Consider the following 17,732-nt stretch of genomic DNA (forward strand, 5'->3'; position numbering starts at 1 on the left):
AAGCAAGCCAGGAGTACAGATAACTTATAGTATGGTCACTGAGAATCAAAACAGCTCCCCAAGTCTCTGGTACAGCAGCATATCTGAAAATGTTACTACTTGCTTTGAGTTCTTCATCCTAAGAAACCTCACACAACACTGTAAGCATTAATGTAACAATTTTTTAACAGAGACGAAATCTGTCACAGACAAGTCTCTACAAGGTGGGTATGGTCTCCTCTACACACAACAAAAACACCCCATCCTGACAACTGTCCACCTAGATAAAGGCCACATTACAACCTCAGGATATTTATGCTTTTTTGTGAGAATCAGAAAGCCTGACAACCATAATTACTTCCCACTGGAAACCTGAAGTGTCTTCCCTCTTACAATCTTTTGATACAAGTTTCTAAATTTGGTTAGGTCTAAAAGGCTAATTTTAAATATAAGATATGAGCTTGAATTATTTCATAAGCACATGTGTTTGAGCAGTGACAAAGAAAGTTACAGTACTACAGCAGGCTACTATCAGTTTAGTAACATATTGATCAATTGAACAGAGAACCCTGCTCACTGAGGCTACCCATTAGAACAACTGCTTTGCTGAGCAAAATGGAATAATTCTTCCTTCCCCCAGTAATAAACAATACACAGACAGGTTTTAGCAAGTAATCTTTTTGGTCCCACCTTTTCTTCCAGGTGAAGAGACTCCAGCAGTTTTAAGCCATTGCAAAAGTTTGAGTATTACACAATGCCACACTGGTCAGTCTTTCTTAAGGCAACTGCAAATTCAAGTTCACTCTTACCATTTCTGACAAAGTTCCTTCTGAGCAGCAGCGATCCTAGGCAGGAGACACATGAATCTGCGGGAGAAACCAAGAGTACATGTTCCTTATGTACCCTTTTCCTACAGTGTTCTGAAAGCCCAATACTTCAGTTGTGGTCAGTGGGTTTGCATTCTTCACCCCTGCAATAATGCATTTCCCAGTTCAACCCTACACTCACTCAGCTCACTTTCCTTGCACCATCATACCACATGTGTGCCAGGATTCAGTGGAAGTCAATGGCTTTGTAAGAGTTGTAAATAAAATTTAATTTCCTTTAGAAGTTCAAGTCAAAACCCACATATATTAAAAGATTTGTTTCACTATGAATTTACTTTCCAGTTGAACTTGCCCACTGTTAAAACAGCATCACTACCTAGCACTGCTTTATGAGATATTCTTGGGCAGGGGTGACAACTCACAAAAACAGGACTAAGCTTCCACTGCAGAAGCTCCCTTCTACTTTTAACCATCACAAGTCAAGAAAGTTTGACTGCAAACATGTTTAATATGAATACAAAATTCACATAGGATATACATTCTAGGGAACATAACTGAGCTATTACAAGAGATTCTGACAGAACAAAAACATAAAGAAGGCTCTGTCAGGCCAAGAATTTAATGAGGAATGATTAAAAAGTTTGATTTACAGTTACATTACAGTTGTGTTAAACACTGAAAACTTTAAGAAATGTCAGCTGAAAGGCGTTTGAACGTACAGTACATAAATCATACAATCCACACCATTGTAAATAACATATTTGAAGTATTTCATTTTACTTAACATAACATAAAGCAACATAACATGTGCAAATGAGGACTCCAATATATTGCATTTAAAATGTCTATGATAAAATTGACATATAATTTTACATTTAAGGACTACAGAAATGATGAAGAAATTAAAAATGTGTCCTCCATTTTACTCCCATTATCGAAGTATGCTCTTCAATTAAACAGAAAAAACATACTCACAAAATCATACCTGCCCATGAAGTTTAACTAAAGCTTTAACTTGCTCTAAGTGTACAATGACACAGCATTTACACAGGCGTCTTCCCCTTGCTGGGAACTGACAAACTATTACATGAAAGGGTTCTTAGATTATGTACACTGGTGGAAAATATTATCTTATAAAAAGGCACATACCTGTGATTTAAGGCTAGTACGGCATTTGTTTCAGAGAGAAAGAAATATTTGAAATGAAATTAGTACATTTAATGGTTGGCCTCACTCAGCAAACCACTTGGTGCAAAGCAAAAACGTGTGCTCAGAAGCCTCAGACTGACAGTGATTCTTGCTTTAGTGTTTTTTTGTTTTTTAACCCTTTGATGGAAAGGTACATTTTTAAAAAAGGCATTTGCTGCAATTCCACTTGTCAATGAGCCATCTGCTACTGTTGCCTTGTATGCAGATATCACATATAGGCCTTATAGTATCCATCTGCAAAATAGTCTTTTAACTTTCTCCTTTTTTTAAAAGTCATATGAAAATTACTAAAGATGTTTTCTATATTCATCTATAAAATACAAGATGTTGGTAAAAATCATGTAAACCTCCATTTGCAAATATTTTGACTAGCCACCAAAATACCAGAAATCACAAGCATCATTTGTCAGTGCAAATCTATAATAGTTTTGTTTCCCCTCCCTCTTCCCCCTGCCCCCATCCCAATTACAGAAATAACCACCAACCTTTACTTACAAAAGGAGTGCTCTATATTGGAAATTACAGAAATTATGTTTGGTTACCTTAAAGTCACCCACTTTCCTATCAAATTCAGTTTTACAGTATTATAAAAGGGGAAAAATTTAAAGCTGTCCGTTCAAGAATCACTACAACAGTCCTTCATCCCTAACCCTTAATTATTCTCAGATTTAAAGGATTTTAGGTTAATATTGGGTCCTCTTCTATGATCTGATTACTGTTCTTCAAGCCAAGATGGGGCATCTGCTCCAGGAGTTTTCAATTTGATGTGGAACTGTTTAAGTGTCTGTTCAAGCTGCTTTTGATTGCCAGCAAAGTACGCCGCAATGGCATTGTGGAACAGAACAAGCTGATTGTGCAATACCTTCACCTGCAGGCAAGGAGAGAGACATTAAGAGGAGGAGGCTGATGTTAACATCATCACAGTTATAAAGAAATTAGTGTATTTGAAATGTTCAGACTTCCTATAGATTTATTTAACAAAAGCTTAAAAATACAGATATGAAATGCAAATATGAATTTCTTTAACATTAAAGTGATTCAGAGTTTTCATAAAGTGTGTTTAACGGCCAATACCAACTCAGCATGCACAGAGCAAACACAATTCACTAAACAGCATAATGTTATCAAATATCAAACACTTGATTACAAGCACTTGATGCCTTGAAATGAGATGCCAAACCTCTAAGATACGTGCCTGCAGGCCAAATGGACCTACCTCCCTGAAACAGTACATTGCAAGGGCATTATCTGAGTATACAGTTCCTGCATTGCCCCCCGTTGCAGAGAGTTGCTGCTTTCCAGCTCATAGACACCTAAATCTAATTAAACTGATGTCCTTCTCCCACCAATATTTCTTGCCCATCTCCTGTAACACAGGATTATTTACAGACTTTGTCAATATCTTGACTCTATGATTTGTGAAAAGTAGTCATGAAATACACCTGTCACAGCAGCAACCAAAATCTGGGCAGAAGAGCACAATGGCAGCTGGAGGGCACCACTGTTTTTCTCTATGATAACAAGCTGCAGCCCCACTGATGAAGTCAAAGTTAAGCAAATGTTACACTTCCATCCTAGTACACCAGGAAACCTGAAGTGAATGGACAGCAGTATGCTGAAAGGCATTTGTCCAGTTTCTCCTGCAGCCAAACCCTTTTTGTTCCTGAGTGTACTCTCAGCCCAGCACCACCTTACTCTTGCGTCAGACCCCACATCCCCACAGTGGTGGCCCTGTACATGTTTCCAGCCTACAAGGCTGAGAGCCCAGCAGCAGGCAGCCAACATAGAAGGGAAGAGAGGAACAAGGTGGCTGAATGAGCCCCAAGGGAAGATGTGGGAGGTAAAAGATTAAGTTTTCTCTACTCAAATTTTAGATCACTGTCTTGTCTCTCAGCACAATCCAGAAGGGACAGTCTACTTCTGTCATGCTGGGAATCAAAACTGACTTTGGGCCAGGTTTGGCCTATGCCTACCAGTGGGCCATGCTTGTTTTAACAGGTTATTTGTTATTGGCTACTGTGCTTCTCCGAAATGCATGTAACTCAATACAGAAACACTTTATTGTCTTCATTTAATGAAAGATTTCTAATTAAACCCCCCACCATTATATTTGACACGCTATGACACCTGAAGAGTGCAACATTTACTCAGAAATGTAATAAATATATTTTAAAAATTCATTGAGAATAAAGGGCTGAGCATGTGTGTGTGTATATCCCTGCAGGAATATATAAAAGTTCTGCACAAAGTTAAAATTTCTGATTATATCACTCTTTTTTTTTTTTTAACTGAATAGCAGACTCAATTAAAAAATTAAGTGATAACCTCTTCTTTGCTGGCCCAAATTTTCATCTAAGTTGCTCTGACAATCTGAAAACTGGAATCCCTATGTTTCCTCCCTATGTTTCCCCTAATAATTTAGCTTAATTTATGCAAATACATGCCAAAGAAAAGGCTTTTTGTCTCATTAATAGTGTAAAATGATACTTTATTCCACCAAAAGGAATAAAGAAATTACATGAGGGGTGTGAATGGTTAGAAAGGAATTCCCCATCATACCTTTAGACGACTTTTTTTTTAGTTTAAAAAAGAATTTACAGAATTTATCACATACAGACATTTTAACATCTAGGAGACAAGATTTAGCTAACTACACTTGTTCAAACAGAGCTCAACCTATTTTTTGAGTCATAAAAGATGGCCTCTTCTTCAGTTTGTGTGGGTAGACAGGTATATAAACATATAGATTTTTCATCTATAAAAATGTTAATTACCAAAATATTACACTTTGTAAGTGGAAAATGTCATAACAACATGAAGGACTTGCTTTTAAAAGTTTAGATAGAAAGCACAGTGCTTTTCTTGACCAGATTCTTTCGTCACTGGCATACAAGACCTCATGCAATCCAAGCCAGGAATTCTACAGAGAAGTACACTCACTGTTATAGCATATTATTAAAATGCTACAAGAGTTTTACTCATACAGTTTAGAGGAACTCAAAACAGGGGTAACAAACCTCCTCTCCCAGCCCTAGTTCATCAGTCTGAGACTACATTTGGTATTTTGTTAAGGTAGCTTTTAACATAAACCTTCTGTGAACTGCCCCAAAAATCTTCTGATAATTTAAAAAATTCAGTCAGGCCTAGGCTCAAAGATGTGTACACATACACACACACACACACAGAGAGAGAGAGGCAGGACCTGACAGTGTAGAGGCAGATATTTTGGACTGAAAAAATATGGTTTGTTTTGGAGGTGTTTTTTGAACTACTAAAGCTACCTCATTGTATGAGGTTCTATCCCCTAGATCATTGTGGTTTAATTTTCATGATTATTATCAAACTGGTTCCAGAGGTTCAAAGTCTTAGAACTTCTACTCTCCTCCTTCAGAAGCTGATTGTTAAGTGAATCCCAAAAGTGATGGTGGGATCTTCTTTTCCATAGCTTCATTCAAGTAACTTTACAAGTTTTTCTAGAAAAAGACCACTTAAACTGACACTGTACAAAGACAGCAGCCAGCAAAGAGAAAAAACGCTGTTACACCTCAGAACACCCTATGTCCACAGCAAAACTATCTGCAACCACAGCTAAGGATTGGAGCCCAACTATTCATTTAAAACTAAGTTCAAATGTAGCAATTTTTCCATGAAAGAATCTCGCTCTAGCATGGGGAATGGGTAAGTATCTTACCCACTCCCACATCCAGTCACTGATTGCAACTTCCACACTGTATTTCACCTTAGCCCTTTGTTGGCAAACCATTCATGCAGATATGCAGTCAGTTGGATCAGAGAAGAGATCTAGATTAAAATTAAGCAGACAATAATGTATCTGCTTTAACCTGGATCAGTTCCCCAATCTGATTCTCTACACAGCTGCAAAAACACTCTCACAAACACTAGAGAGAAGGCAATGGGGGGAAAGGGGAGGGATGAAGGGATCACTTTTTTTTTTTTTTTTTTTTTTTTGCATCAAAGCCTTGAAAAAATTGTCAGATTAAAGCAGTAAAGGCCAACTCTTGATCACCAAGCTGCAGTACTGATTCTAGGAAAGGAGTGTTTGAAGATTTGCCTCAGTCAAAGAATGCTAATGGTATGCTGCTAAAATACAGCTAAAATACAGGTTCCAGAGTATGACTAACATAGCTGTCAAAAAGCCATCACGCTTTACAGATGAACAACAGTTAAAATCTTTGTTCCTTGTTAATTAACTACATATACCTATTTGTTTCTAATTATAAGCAGAGTAAGCACTTCATAATACAAGTGGCACATGTATCGCAAAACAAAACTGAACTTTGTGGATAAGCATAAAAACCTAGATGTAGACACATCCTATACAGGAGACTTAAGTGTCATATACACAAGATACTATAGGTTGGATTTGATTTTTCACATGGATGCTCTTAACATTTCAGCTCTTTCTAAATATTGTTGTCTTTCCCCACCTCCCTCTGAACACTGTACTTTCTGTGGAACAGTAAGTGCATATTTCTTTACACCCTCCTCATTCAGCCTGTTTCAGCCATCTCAACAACCAAAAAGACAATACCCCTTCGAGTCTATCTGTGATTCTGTACCTCCCCACAACCAACACAATCCCTTCTCCTAGTTATCTTAATTTGAAGGTACTTCAATTTAAACACTTTCGTCATCTGGGTCTCCACTGGACTGCAGACCACTTTCATTTGTAGAAGCAAGCATTTAAGAATCAAACTCCTGAAGTACAGTTCACAGAAGTGCAGTCAATTTCTTTCTCTACACAAAATTGTATTTGACATTTTTCAAGTGCATCCAAGAGTAACAGGGTTTTTTTTCTCAAAAGGACAAAACCTTCTAAAACTGTTTTCAGAAATGACAAAAATCTTTGAGCTAAAAACAGGACATCATCCTTATTTTTAAAAAATTAACTATTTGTAAGATGCAGATTTTAATGCAACTATTATTATAGTCATTTACAAATGCTACAAACTTCTACAGAACTCTGCCAGCTAGGGATGGCACCAATAAAACTTTGTATCAGCATTAAGAAAAATGAGTTCTAACTTCAAGATCAAATGCTGTAATAAAAATCAGTGGAAATCTTATTTATCTTTGTTTTACAGACAGAAACTTGCAATTCCAGCTTTACTGTAAATGCAACTCTCTGAGCCTTTGAGGGCTTTTAATTGAAATATTAGCAAATGAACTGAGGAGAACAGACACAAAGAGACTGCAACCATGTGATGCTTTTTCCCCATATAGGGAAAACCTAGATAGGGCCACCTAGATTATGGGTTCTTAGGTGACATTCACAGCAACACAGACCAACTGGAGCCCACCAGCCAGTTAAACTGGCTCCAGAGGTTCTTTGCAGCACCATTTACTAGGAGCATACTGCTGATAGCTGAACTGCTCCTGACTGAACCAATGGATTTATGCTGCCATGAACAGCAAGAACAGGGAAAACCTGAACTAAAAAGTAGTTTCAGGTTTATTCTGTTCTATATCTGATCTCTGCACTTAATTAAGAAATGTTATCAGACAGCCACACTGGGACCCATCTCAGTCCTACCAACCAGTGTTACACGGGAACTCTGCAAAGATTCTCCTGATCTCTCTTTCTGCTCCTCCTGGAATATCAAATACTCTTTTTCCTCCAGTAGCTATTCTCTTTAAAACAGTTTCTCATCAAGGGATGAGTATGAGTGTATTTGCTCAGAAAACAAAGTTCTGTTCACCTACAGCCACTATAAAAAGTTGAATGCTCACTTTATGCTGAGAACAAGTCCTTTACAGAAATACACCACCAAGAGCAGACAGCACAGAATTGCTGCTAATCCTGCTCCCTTCTTACACTTTTTTCTTTTTTTGGTAGAAAGGCAGCGGAAGTGTAAAAGGCAATGCTTCTGTGCCAGCACTCTCAGCCACAGGAAACAAAAGATTGGAAAACCACAGACTGAGCTCTTCTGTCCCCAGGGCCACTGCAAAGCAAGGTTCAAACACTGCTGCTCCGTGCCTCAGAGCAGGGACCCTGATGAAAACAGCAACACCTCGCTTTCCCTTTCCACTGCTTCTCCATCAATTTATGCCCTTCTTCTCCAAGGCAGGCACAAGCCATCTTACCTGCTACTCCTACACTACAGGGTAAGCTACTTCCTTCACTCCCTTCAAACTATTGCCATGATGACAAAATGTCATCTTACACAATAAACAGAAAAAAATAAAGCTTACCTCAGAAAAGCTCTCAGGAGATAATTATATTTAAGCCAGTATTTAAGTGTAAAGGAAGTCCTTTCTATAGCTCATTTGGGAACAAAATTACACACACCCTTTAGTAAATATTTTTACATCTCTAGTGTCAAAACTGAGAAATGTCAACCACTGATAAAAAGGCTTAGGCATGTGAGATTCCCTACTGTATTAATCTAAAAGGCAGGAAGGAAAAAACAATCTTTTCCAGAAACAATTTGTAGGCTGTGACTGCTAACAGGATGCTTGGTCTAGTTCAAGACTGTCACTAGGAAGACAACTTTTTCAGTGTTCCATAAACTGTCTAATTTAGTTTAAAAAAAATTATGGAAATGTGTTTTGTACAAGATGGAAATAAAATGCTTTTGTTCTGAAGCCTTCCTATACATATAAATTGATAAGTGGAAGATAATGGAAACCACAAGGAAGCAGGGTAAGTCCTATTTTAAACTATTTTGAACTTAAGCATCAGAATTCCTGTACAGATATGAGCTGGATGGATTAAACCATTTTAACAGAGGTACACTGTAGTGGTATCAAATAACTTACTAAAAGAAGAAAAAAAAAAGGCAGGAAGAGTAGGAAGACACCTTCAGTATACCTGTTTTCAACCTAGCATAGTTTTAAAACCCAGCTCTCAGGAGCATTTTCTAATTTAAGAATCAGTATCAGCATTTAGATTAGACTTCAGCTTCTTCAAGAAAATTAATTTCAATATGATTTTTTCCAATCCCTTTATTTTCTAATTTTTTCAGCAAGAACCAGAAATAAAGTCAGGCCAACACCAGTTTAGTCACCTGATGATCTGGTCCATCACAAAGCCAACTTTTGATGGCTATGTAATTCCAGACGAGGGAGTCCTAAGGCAGATGCCTGTATGAAGGAACAGTGCTCAGGAGCTATGTTTTAAGCATATATTTGTTTGCTTATTTTCTCAATTTTTTTCTTATCATCTGTTGTTCATGGTTCCTGTTTCTTCCCTGAGCCCCATCTTTATTCTAAGAGGCTGATGCAACTGAATATGTGATAATATATTCAAGAATACAAAATAATAATCTATTTTAATTGGTTTAACTTGTCCCTATGATTTCTCCTTTAAAGTTTCCTCCTTCAAGGCAGGGAGCACGGTTTGCTATTGTAATCTGGGGCCAGTCATGTATTCTTTGACAGGCTGTTGTTACCCGTGTTTAAATTTTTTAAATACGTTAATCAACCCATACTGAAAATGTTAACCCACTGATAATGTTAACCCTGGAAAAACTGACAACTATCTCCTATGTAAGTTTTAATCACCTTTTCCTTCCTCTGAAGGCATGGGAAATATAGCCACACATGACTATAACCATCTCATTTACCATGTGTATGAACAAAAAATCAGATCTTGAAAGACCATAATTTTCCCATCTAATTAGAGACAATTTTAAAGGACTTATTTATCAAAGAAAGGACAGTTTTAAAGTTTTGTATGGAAGTTTTATCTTTGCCTAGTAGAATAAGAAGGGTAAGAATTCCATCATTAAGAGAGTATGGATGAAATGGCAGGGTTGAAATAAACACTTATGGAAAAAAAACCCCACCCTTCAAACCAACAGTTCAAGAGTTCTGTTTTAAACTAAGAAATTATAAAGGCATTAGTTACAGAAAGTAGTACTTCTCAGTTCAAATTCTTAAAGAAAGCTTAATTTTGAAGAAATCTCTTCATAGTTCTGTCGCTTTCTTTGTGCATAACCTCCATGACAATGTTGCCAAACGTATGTATTAATTCAGTAATTATGTAACTCATTTAACCATTAAATATGGTAAACTGGAAAAAAGTAATGTTTTTCAAACTTGAAACCTCCTGTATCAAAAAGAAACTTACTGCCACAATGTTTGCTATTTGTAGCTGGAGCAGCTTGATTAGGGACTTCTAAAGCTGCTTGCTCTTAAAGTGTGTCCCCCAGTGATACAGTAAGGATTCAGAAAATTTAGCTTATTTTCCATGCTAGCTCTGCTTCTAAATGAATATATATTTCAAGATGTAACTACTTAAAATATGTCTAGAAAGCAGTAACTTGTTGAACAAAACTCCTAATCATAACATGAGAAGTAGTAGCTTACCTTATTTTCTTCCAAAAATTTCAATTTGATAGATACGTCATTACGCATTTTGTCATATTTCTCTTTATGCACTTGAAACAGTTGCTGTGATTGTTCAATCTTTGGCAGAGTGTTTGCATCACGAGGGCCAAGATTCAGCTCTTCCAGGTCTGTTCGATAAGCATCGTATTCAATCCTGAGAAGAAAGAGGGGAAGGGAAAAAAGAACCATCTAAGGGCACTGCCTCAAAACTGACCTCACATATAAGTCCAAGTACAACAGAAGATGAACAAAAGAGTTAAGTGAAAAATAACCCAAAAAAAACCAAAACAAAAAAAAAAAACTGGGCAAGTTTTTTTCTCCCTCCTCCTATTTATCAAGCACATTGTACAAAACTGCCTGAAAAAGCACCCTCCCTTTTCTGTTCCTGTCTCAGCCACAGGCTCTCAGCCCCTCTGTTTTGTACAGGCTTCAGTAGTCAGAGCTTCTCCTGAGACATCTCAACCTGCTAACCCAGAAAAAGCTAGCAAATATTTTTCAGGTCATTCTTCTGCTGTTGAATCAGTTCACTGGAGAGTTTGTGTTGAGAGTAAGAGGCACACCAAGAGCATGACATCCCCTTTAAGCAGATGTTTGAGGAACAGGTCACTTACACCAAACTCTGACCTAAAGCATTTTCAACATGCTCCAGGCTGCTCCATATGCATTAATTGGACAGTTTCATAGCTCTTCCACAAATGCTTTTCTGAGAACTTGTCTGTCCTATGGAAAAACAGACTGCAAAAAGATGGTGCAGCCCTGCCCAAAGCATCACTCTTCCTTCCATATTTTTTGTAGTTGTCAAATCATGGAACCTAGCATATCCACCTATTTTAATGGGACAATTCACACTATTTTGGACCTTTTAAACATGCTTTCTTACAGACATTTCTTAAACTGGAAACAAATCAGGATTAAATACTGGTATTAAAACACAATTTTCAGTTGGTATAAGTGCTCAAAAGAAAAATACAAACTTTTCAGAGGTAAAAGGAGTAATATTCACAGGGCTCTTCCTGATTCTCACCGCCACTGTTGAGGATTTATATGTAATTTATGGCTTAATTCCAAAAAGGAAATGATTAAACTTATAAAGAGCTGACAGAAGAGGGGAACAGATGAATGCTAAAGTGCAACCAGGAACAGGAAAAAAGAGGCACAGAAATAAATGCGACCTATTTTCACAGTGCAAAATGAACTGGCCATGTCAATGAAAAACCTTTGTAATTTATTTGCCTTATTAAAATGGCAAAATTTGATTTCTTTAGTGAACAGAAAGGGAAAGTAATGAAGGTATTTCAGGAGGCAAGAACCATATATTAAAACTTAAGCAGTTTGCAATTTCGGAACTAAAAGATCCCAAATATCACAAAAATTTATATGTATAAACTACATCTTTTGTCAAATTAAAAGAAATGCACTTGATCCTGGTAAGTAAAAGAAAGTCAGAATGGAACCACTCATCAGAAAGAACCACGAGCCCCTGACAGGAAAAAGGAACCCCCCTTTAGAATATACATGTCTAAAAGTAACCTTCTCCAGGATAAGAAAGCCATTATTCACTCACTGAGAAATTTCTGGTTTATTTTCCCCTTTCTGACCAAGCCTGAAAGTTCTGCATAAAAACCGAAGTGTGAATTGCAGGCATTGTTCATCAGAGGGACAAGACTAAATGTCTTTCAGTCAAAGAGATTATTTTACCTATTGCAATGCAGCTGGATAAAAGTGTTAATCTTCCACTGTCACGCTACTTAGAAAGCCACCTTAACCTAGCAGATGGGAAAAACCAGCTATAATTACTCCTACAGCTAACAAGTAAAATTCAGTCTACAAGGAAACATGTACAAAACATTTGAAGATCTGTGCAGTCATCTACAGTTAAACAGAAACCCTCATTAGATGAGAGCTGTGTTATTAGGTTTTTATGTGACAGGTTAGTCACTCAAATACAAGGCCTAAGCTGATACAGAGTCTGCTTCCTGAGGATTAATTCATAAGGAAAAGAGATAGACACAGGATAGCTACCTGGCACTTTCGTACTGTTTCACAGTCAGCAACGTATCCTCAATTGTTTTATTCACCAATGTATTCACACTGGCAATAAAAAAGTTGATAGCCCCAAGAAGTGTTTCTCCATTTTTAGCTAGAAGTTTCTGTGTGTCTGCATTGTAGCCAAACTCCTCCTATAAAACAAAGAACAGAGAAAACAAAGCTGCAGATCAATTGAAATTATAGCATTCATCAGCAACTATATAAAAAATGCAAACACAGATGTGGCAGGTCTTTCACTTCTGTTTGGGTATGATTATGATTACACCAATATGATTTCAATACAATATTTAGTTCACAGTTCTTATGGAATGTCTCCAACATCAGTAAAACGTAATTTACGATTTTGTTACCACACATGATGTTAGACCCTATTTTATAATGTGATTTTTCTGCACTCTGATATCTTGAATGTTACTTAAAAGTAAGTGCTAATGCAATCTTCACATTGCCATTCAGCAGGATTTTAATTCAGCATCTCTTGTGGTTGTCTAGCTAATACTTTAATACAAACAGAGACACTGCTACATTAAATACAGTAATGTAACTAAATTCACAAGGGCACACAGCATTAATTAGCTATTAAGTTTTAGTCTGACATTCTGGAAAGAAGCACTGCAAAAAACCCCAACATTTATCATGGTTTAATAGGCTGTAAATAATTGAAGAGCAGAGCATTATAATGAATAGCAAATAAAATTTTTAATGTAGCTGATCCATAAATTTCAAAGGAACGAGGGCAAAATTATTTCTAAGGCATCTTAGTCAGATTTAGACGCATGTTTGTCCATGTCTCTTTGTTAACAGCAGAGTGAGCTGAGCAAGGTTGCAAAGATTTTCCTAATGCATGGATGCCAAATGAATCCAATTATTATATATATGTCATCCATATAGCATCTCTGTATTCTACAGATGGGAGTTCTCAGAAAAGAGTACAAACCCTGGTTGTAATGACTATAAAATACAATAGGTTCATATTTGGAACTTTGGTCTTTTTAGGCTTGCACACTGCCAACAACTGACTCAGAAGTGCTGTATTCTCCCAGTTTCCTTTCATCTCTCTAGAAAATGAACACCAGAGCCAAATGATATTTCATGTTAACAAGTTCATGACAGTAAGGGTAATAGGTAATGGGCAATCGCAAGGGAAGAATCCTCTAGAAAAGAAGGTGCAGTGGAAGTGAGCAATTGAAGGAGAAGAAAAAAGGAAGAGAAATTACGGCAAGTTTTTATGAGCTAAGGCCTGTAAGCGCTGCTAAAGATCTGTCATCTTTGCTTTGTACAGCTGCTTGGGCAGCAAAAGCATTTGGCTGAATTGCTACAGATTTTGCTGGGAAAAAAACCCAAAACAAGTACTTTCTAGCTGGCTTTGCTCTAATGTTGCCAGCTACACAGCTAACACGAGTGCTAGCACAGAGAAGAAACAGCAGCATGCTGGCAGAGACAACAGCAGTAGAACTACCCCTTGCAGCAGCTTAGTCCCATCTATTTTTTCTCCTGCAGGCAAGACTGCAATTAGTTCTCCAGCTGGTCCTCTCATCCCAGACCCAAATGAAAACACTATCAGTTCAAAGAGGGAGGTAAGAAGGACTGGTCTGCAGTGGCCTGGAGTACTAAGGAATATGCTAACCAACAATCATGTCCTTCCAGTGGCTCACAGTTTCATACAAACTTTTCAGTTTTGTCCATGACCTCTGCAGATACCTCTTATGAAACACAGAGGAAATCCTTTCTACATCTGGAGTTTACATTCAGTTCATATTCTAGGCTCAGGTCAATTAAAATTGGGATTCATCTGCCTGTATAATTAGAGGCACATGAGCCTGGAACCAGCAGTTATCTTTGTATCCAAAAGAGAAACAGCGACTCATTCACATGAAGTAATACCTCACCAGATACCACAGTAAAATTTTGTTTTGCTATCATGTATAAAAGAAAAAGTATTACCTTGAGATTTAGGTGGCTTTTTAATTTTATTTAAGCTTATATATACTGTTATCACATTAAACATTAAAGACTAACCGTTCAGAAATTTTACTTTTAGTCCTACACAAGTTTTAGAGGCAAAAATCCAAAAATCCAAAAGTAGGCTTGGCTACAGATGATAATTCATTACAGATTAAACAAAGGAAAAACACAAAGAGGAAAGAGACAAACACCAGGCAAGTCTCCAAAAAGCAAAGGTTAGATTTGATTTTCATCAGCAACCCCATTCAAGAATCTACACAAGAAATGAATGATGGAAACAAAGTCCAAGACCAATACAAGATGCTGAAAGAACCTGGAAGGTCAGTATTCCCATTAGAAGTTACAAGTTAATCATGGGAAAAACCCCAAGATTCATTAAATGTGCAAGATGCCAGATTCCATCCAAGTTTTGGAAGAAACATCCAGTTTCAGCACATACTTTACAATAATCATTAAGATCTGCCACAAACCACATGCCCATATTTGTGTCAAGAATAAACTGATTATTAAAAGCTTCTTTTAGCAGATAATTTAATTTCTTAACTACTAGAAATGCTCTACATTCACAGATTCTCATCTGTCAGACTAATATTAAAAATTCCTCCACATTAGTGTAGGAGTTTCACATTTTTTCAGCTAGCTATCACTTAAGGTTCCTCTGTGCAAGCATGAACTCCACCTACTCCCTTAAAACTCAATGGGAAAAGACAATTATGAAAAGACAGATGTTTTTTAAATCACAAAGATAATTTGAGCTGTTTCAGCAGCTATGTTTCAGGGAATTATTAATCCATTTAATACTGGTTTTCCAAAGGATCAAATTGTTTTAACTTTGCAAATGCAGAACAAGCAATGTAGAAGAAAGCCAGCTCCTATACTCTGTAAGCAACACGCACCTTGTCTCTCTTTACAGCAAACAGCTTTACTACTGGCAAAAGAAAGTGCCAGTGTTACATAAACTTCTAAACCATGGAATCATAACAACCCAGATATCTCAAGATTGCCTCTCTTGCTCAGCAACTCCAGACAACATAAGAATACAGCTTAGTCGTATTAGTAGGAAAATTCTGATCAAAAAAGTACTTAGAGATCAAATCTCAATGCTTAAATATGCTACAGAAAAATAATTTACTCACATTCAATGTACACGAGTGAAATAATGTGCCCTAATCTACTTATTCCCAGGCACATTCCCCAAAGATATCTTGTAATTGAAATGATGTAACACTCTGGAGCACTTTGACATTTCATTAGGTGCAAAATTAATACTGAAATGCATCTTCTCTACAAAGCAAAATTGTCAATTCTTGAATTTAACCATCAACTAGAGGCTAACATTTAAGAAACAATAAAGAACTACAGTAATTTCAATAATTTCCTACATTTTTAAGTGAATCACAGAAGCTTTCAACACAAAGAGCATGTAATATATTGTTAACTACAATGTCTATAAAAGTAGCTGCTAACTAGAAGATACCCTGCACAAGTCAATTAGGCTTATCTTCATCTCTGCCACTTTATTTTTTTAACACTATGAAAGCCTTACATGAAGTTCCAATGATTTCAAACTCAGGTCAGCAAATGCATCTCCAAGTTGCCTTTGGGTATGTACCATCTGGAAGAGCTGCGTGGACAGCGTCTGTGCCAGTCTCAAGATATTTTCATATTTTTTTTTGTTGTCTCTCAATATATCTATTTGAGCTTCTAATTCCAGGTCCACTGTTCTTGAGCCACGACCCAGTTTTTCAGAGATGATCTGACGTGTACACTGCAGAAAAAAAATTAAATTATAAAGATTCAAGTATATTCAAGACAACAGAGCATACACCCATTTTCAGCTTCAAGGGACATATAATTACACACAATTCTTTCACAACCACCCCTCCCAATATAAGTTTGCACAACAAACTGAAAAAACAACACAGTCTTTAGAAGTTTATCAGGACTCAGCAAGAACAGCTGGACAAGTCTCAACTCCTACTAAGATGAATATTCAAGTTAGCAAATCAAGAGCATAACTAATTGTTTCTCAAGTGAAAGAACACTTATCTTTTTATAGGTTCGGTGAATCTCATTAAGTCAAAAGAAGCATTTTAGCCCATTGCATTTAAGTCACTTAATAGGAGCATTACTATTCTGCATAAAAACGTCTAGTTAGTAATCTTTTGGGCTTTGTCTACAAATTATCCGATCTGAACATCCATGTTAAATTTTCCAGAAATGTTCATTTTGAGGTTTTTTTTAGGGGGCAAGTAAGAAGGTGGTGGTTTTCAGCATGTTTTTTAAAAGCTGATTAGGAAACTGGGAACTCCTACTGAGAAATATGCTAAAGTATTAAAATGCACTTATTATTTACACATCTATAAAATGGAGATGATTTACTCAGAAAAACTATTTCTTTTCTGTCATAAGTCAGATTCTCAGTAGGCTTGCAGTTCATTAACACACTGAGCAGGAAATGTGCTCTTACGCAGCTGTAGACACTCTCACCCAGCCTATGGCTGTGACAGAGCAGGCTGCTACCACATTCCACTGAGCTGTGACACCTTCTTTGCCAGAGATTCGAGCCCAGCTTGGCAGTGAGCCTCCCAAGATGCACACTGGGGTTTCCCTTGACTGAGACACAGGAGAAGACATTTGCAAAGCAGATGTGTAGCAAAGCTATACAGTTTCTCTATGGAAAGCAGAATTATTTACTGCTCTAGTAAGTTACTTGAAGTTAATCTGTGGTCACAAGGCATGAACGGATAACCAACTTAGACATAAGAAAAATTACTGCTAGTAACAAAAGGTACAAGGAAATTAAGCTGGTAGTCAAGGCCACAACTGCTCTGAAAGGACTCAACCTAAGTACAAAGCTGCTATTTTAAAGGTTTTTTTGGTGAGATAATGCCCAAACTTATCTTGTAACATAGTCCCAAAATATACTACAGCCTTGGATCTCCCAGGGTTTCCCAATTCAAGGACTTCAGTTTAATACCATCTTTACTCGTGTTCAAAGGAGATGCGCATTCAACTTGCTAGAACTTCCATGTCCTTTCTTAATGTAATAGAAGAACACAGAAGAGACTCAAACATGATCAAGGAGATCAAGTTGATCATGACCCATAAGGTTTAGGTCAGAAGACACAGACTATTTGGGCTACTTTGTTAGATTGAAGTAATTCACAAGAAAAAGCACAGCTAATCTGGGTGACGTTTGTCTGCTAAGCATCAGAAATTTGGGAGAGTGTAACAAATCATAACAGAGGATACAACTTTACTACCAAAGACTCCAAGAGAAATTGCAAAATACAGCTCTGAGTGTGCTCAGAGCATAAATGAGCCTTTCATTAGGAACTATGGAAGTGA

General features: G+C 37.1%; 1 protein-coding gene across 8 annotated transcripts in view; it reads right to left on the bottom strand.

The window, feature by feature from the left end:
• Nucleotides 1-1,294: 1,294 nt before the first annotated feature.
• The window catches only part of ARFIP1 (ADP ribosylation factor interacting protein 1), a 40,366-nt gene continuing 23,928 nt past the window's right edge, over nucleotides 1,295-17,732 (bottom strand). For 7 of the 8 annotated variants that reach the window (XM_068187277.1, XM_068187272.1, XM_068187276.1 and 4 more), the window contains 4 exons: nucleotides 15,928-16,149; nucleotides 12,390-12,547; nucleotides 10,347-10,521; nucleotides 1,295-2,883 (listed from right to left, as the gene is read on the bottom strand). In XM_068187277.1, the coding sequence (XP_068043378.1) occupies nucleotides 2,728-2,883; nucleotides 10,347-10,521; nucleotides 12,390-12,547; nucleotides 15,928-16,149 (711 nt within the window). In that variant the 3' untranslated portion in view covers nucleotides 1,295-2,727. Of the gene's footprint in view, nucleotides 2,884-8,978; nucleotides 9,120-10,346; nucleotides 10,522-12,389; nucleotides 12,548-15,927; nucleotides 16,150-17,732 lie in introns of those variants that run through there. The other variant, XM_068187274.1, reaches the window with a different exon arrangement.

This window comes from Anomalospiza imberbis, chromosome 4, assembly GCF_031753505.1.
Source record: "Anomalospiza imberbis isolate Cuckoo-Finch-1a 21T00152 chromosome 4, ASM3175350v1, whole genome shotgun sequence".
Classification (NCBI taxonomy): domain Eukaryota; kingdom Metazoa; phylum Chordata; class Aves; order Passeriformes; family Viduidae; genus Anomalospiza; species Anomalospiza imberbis.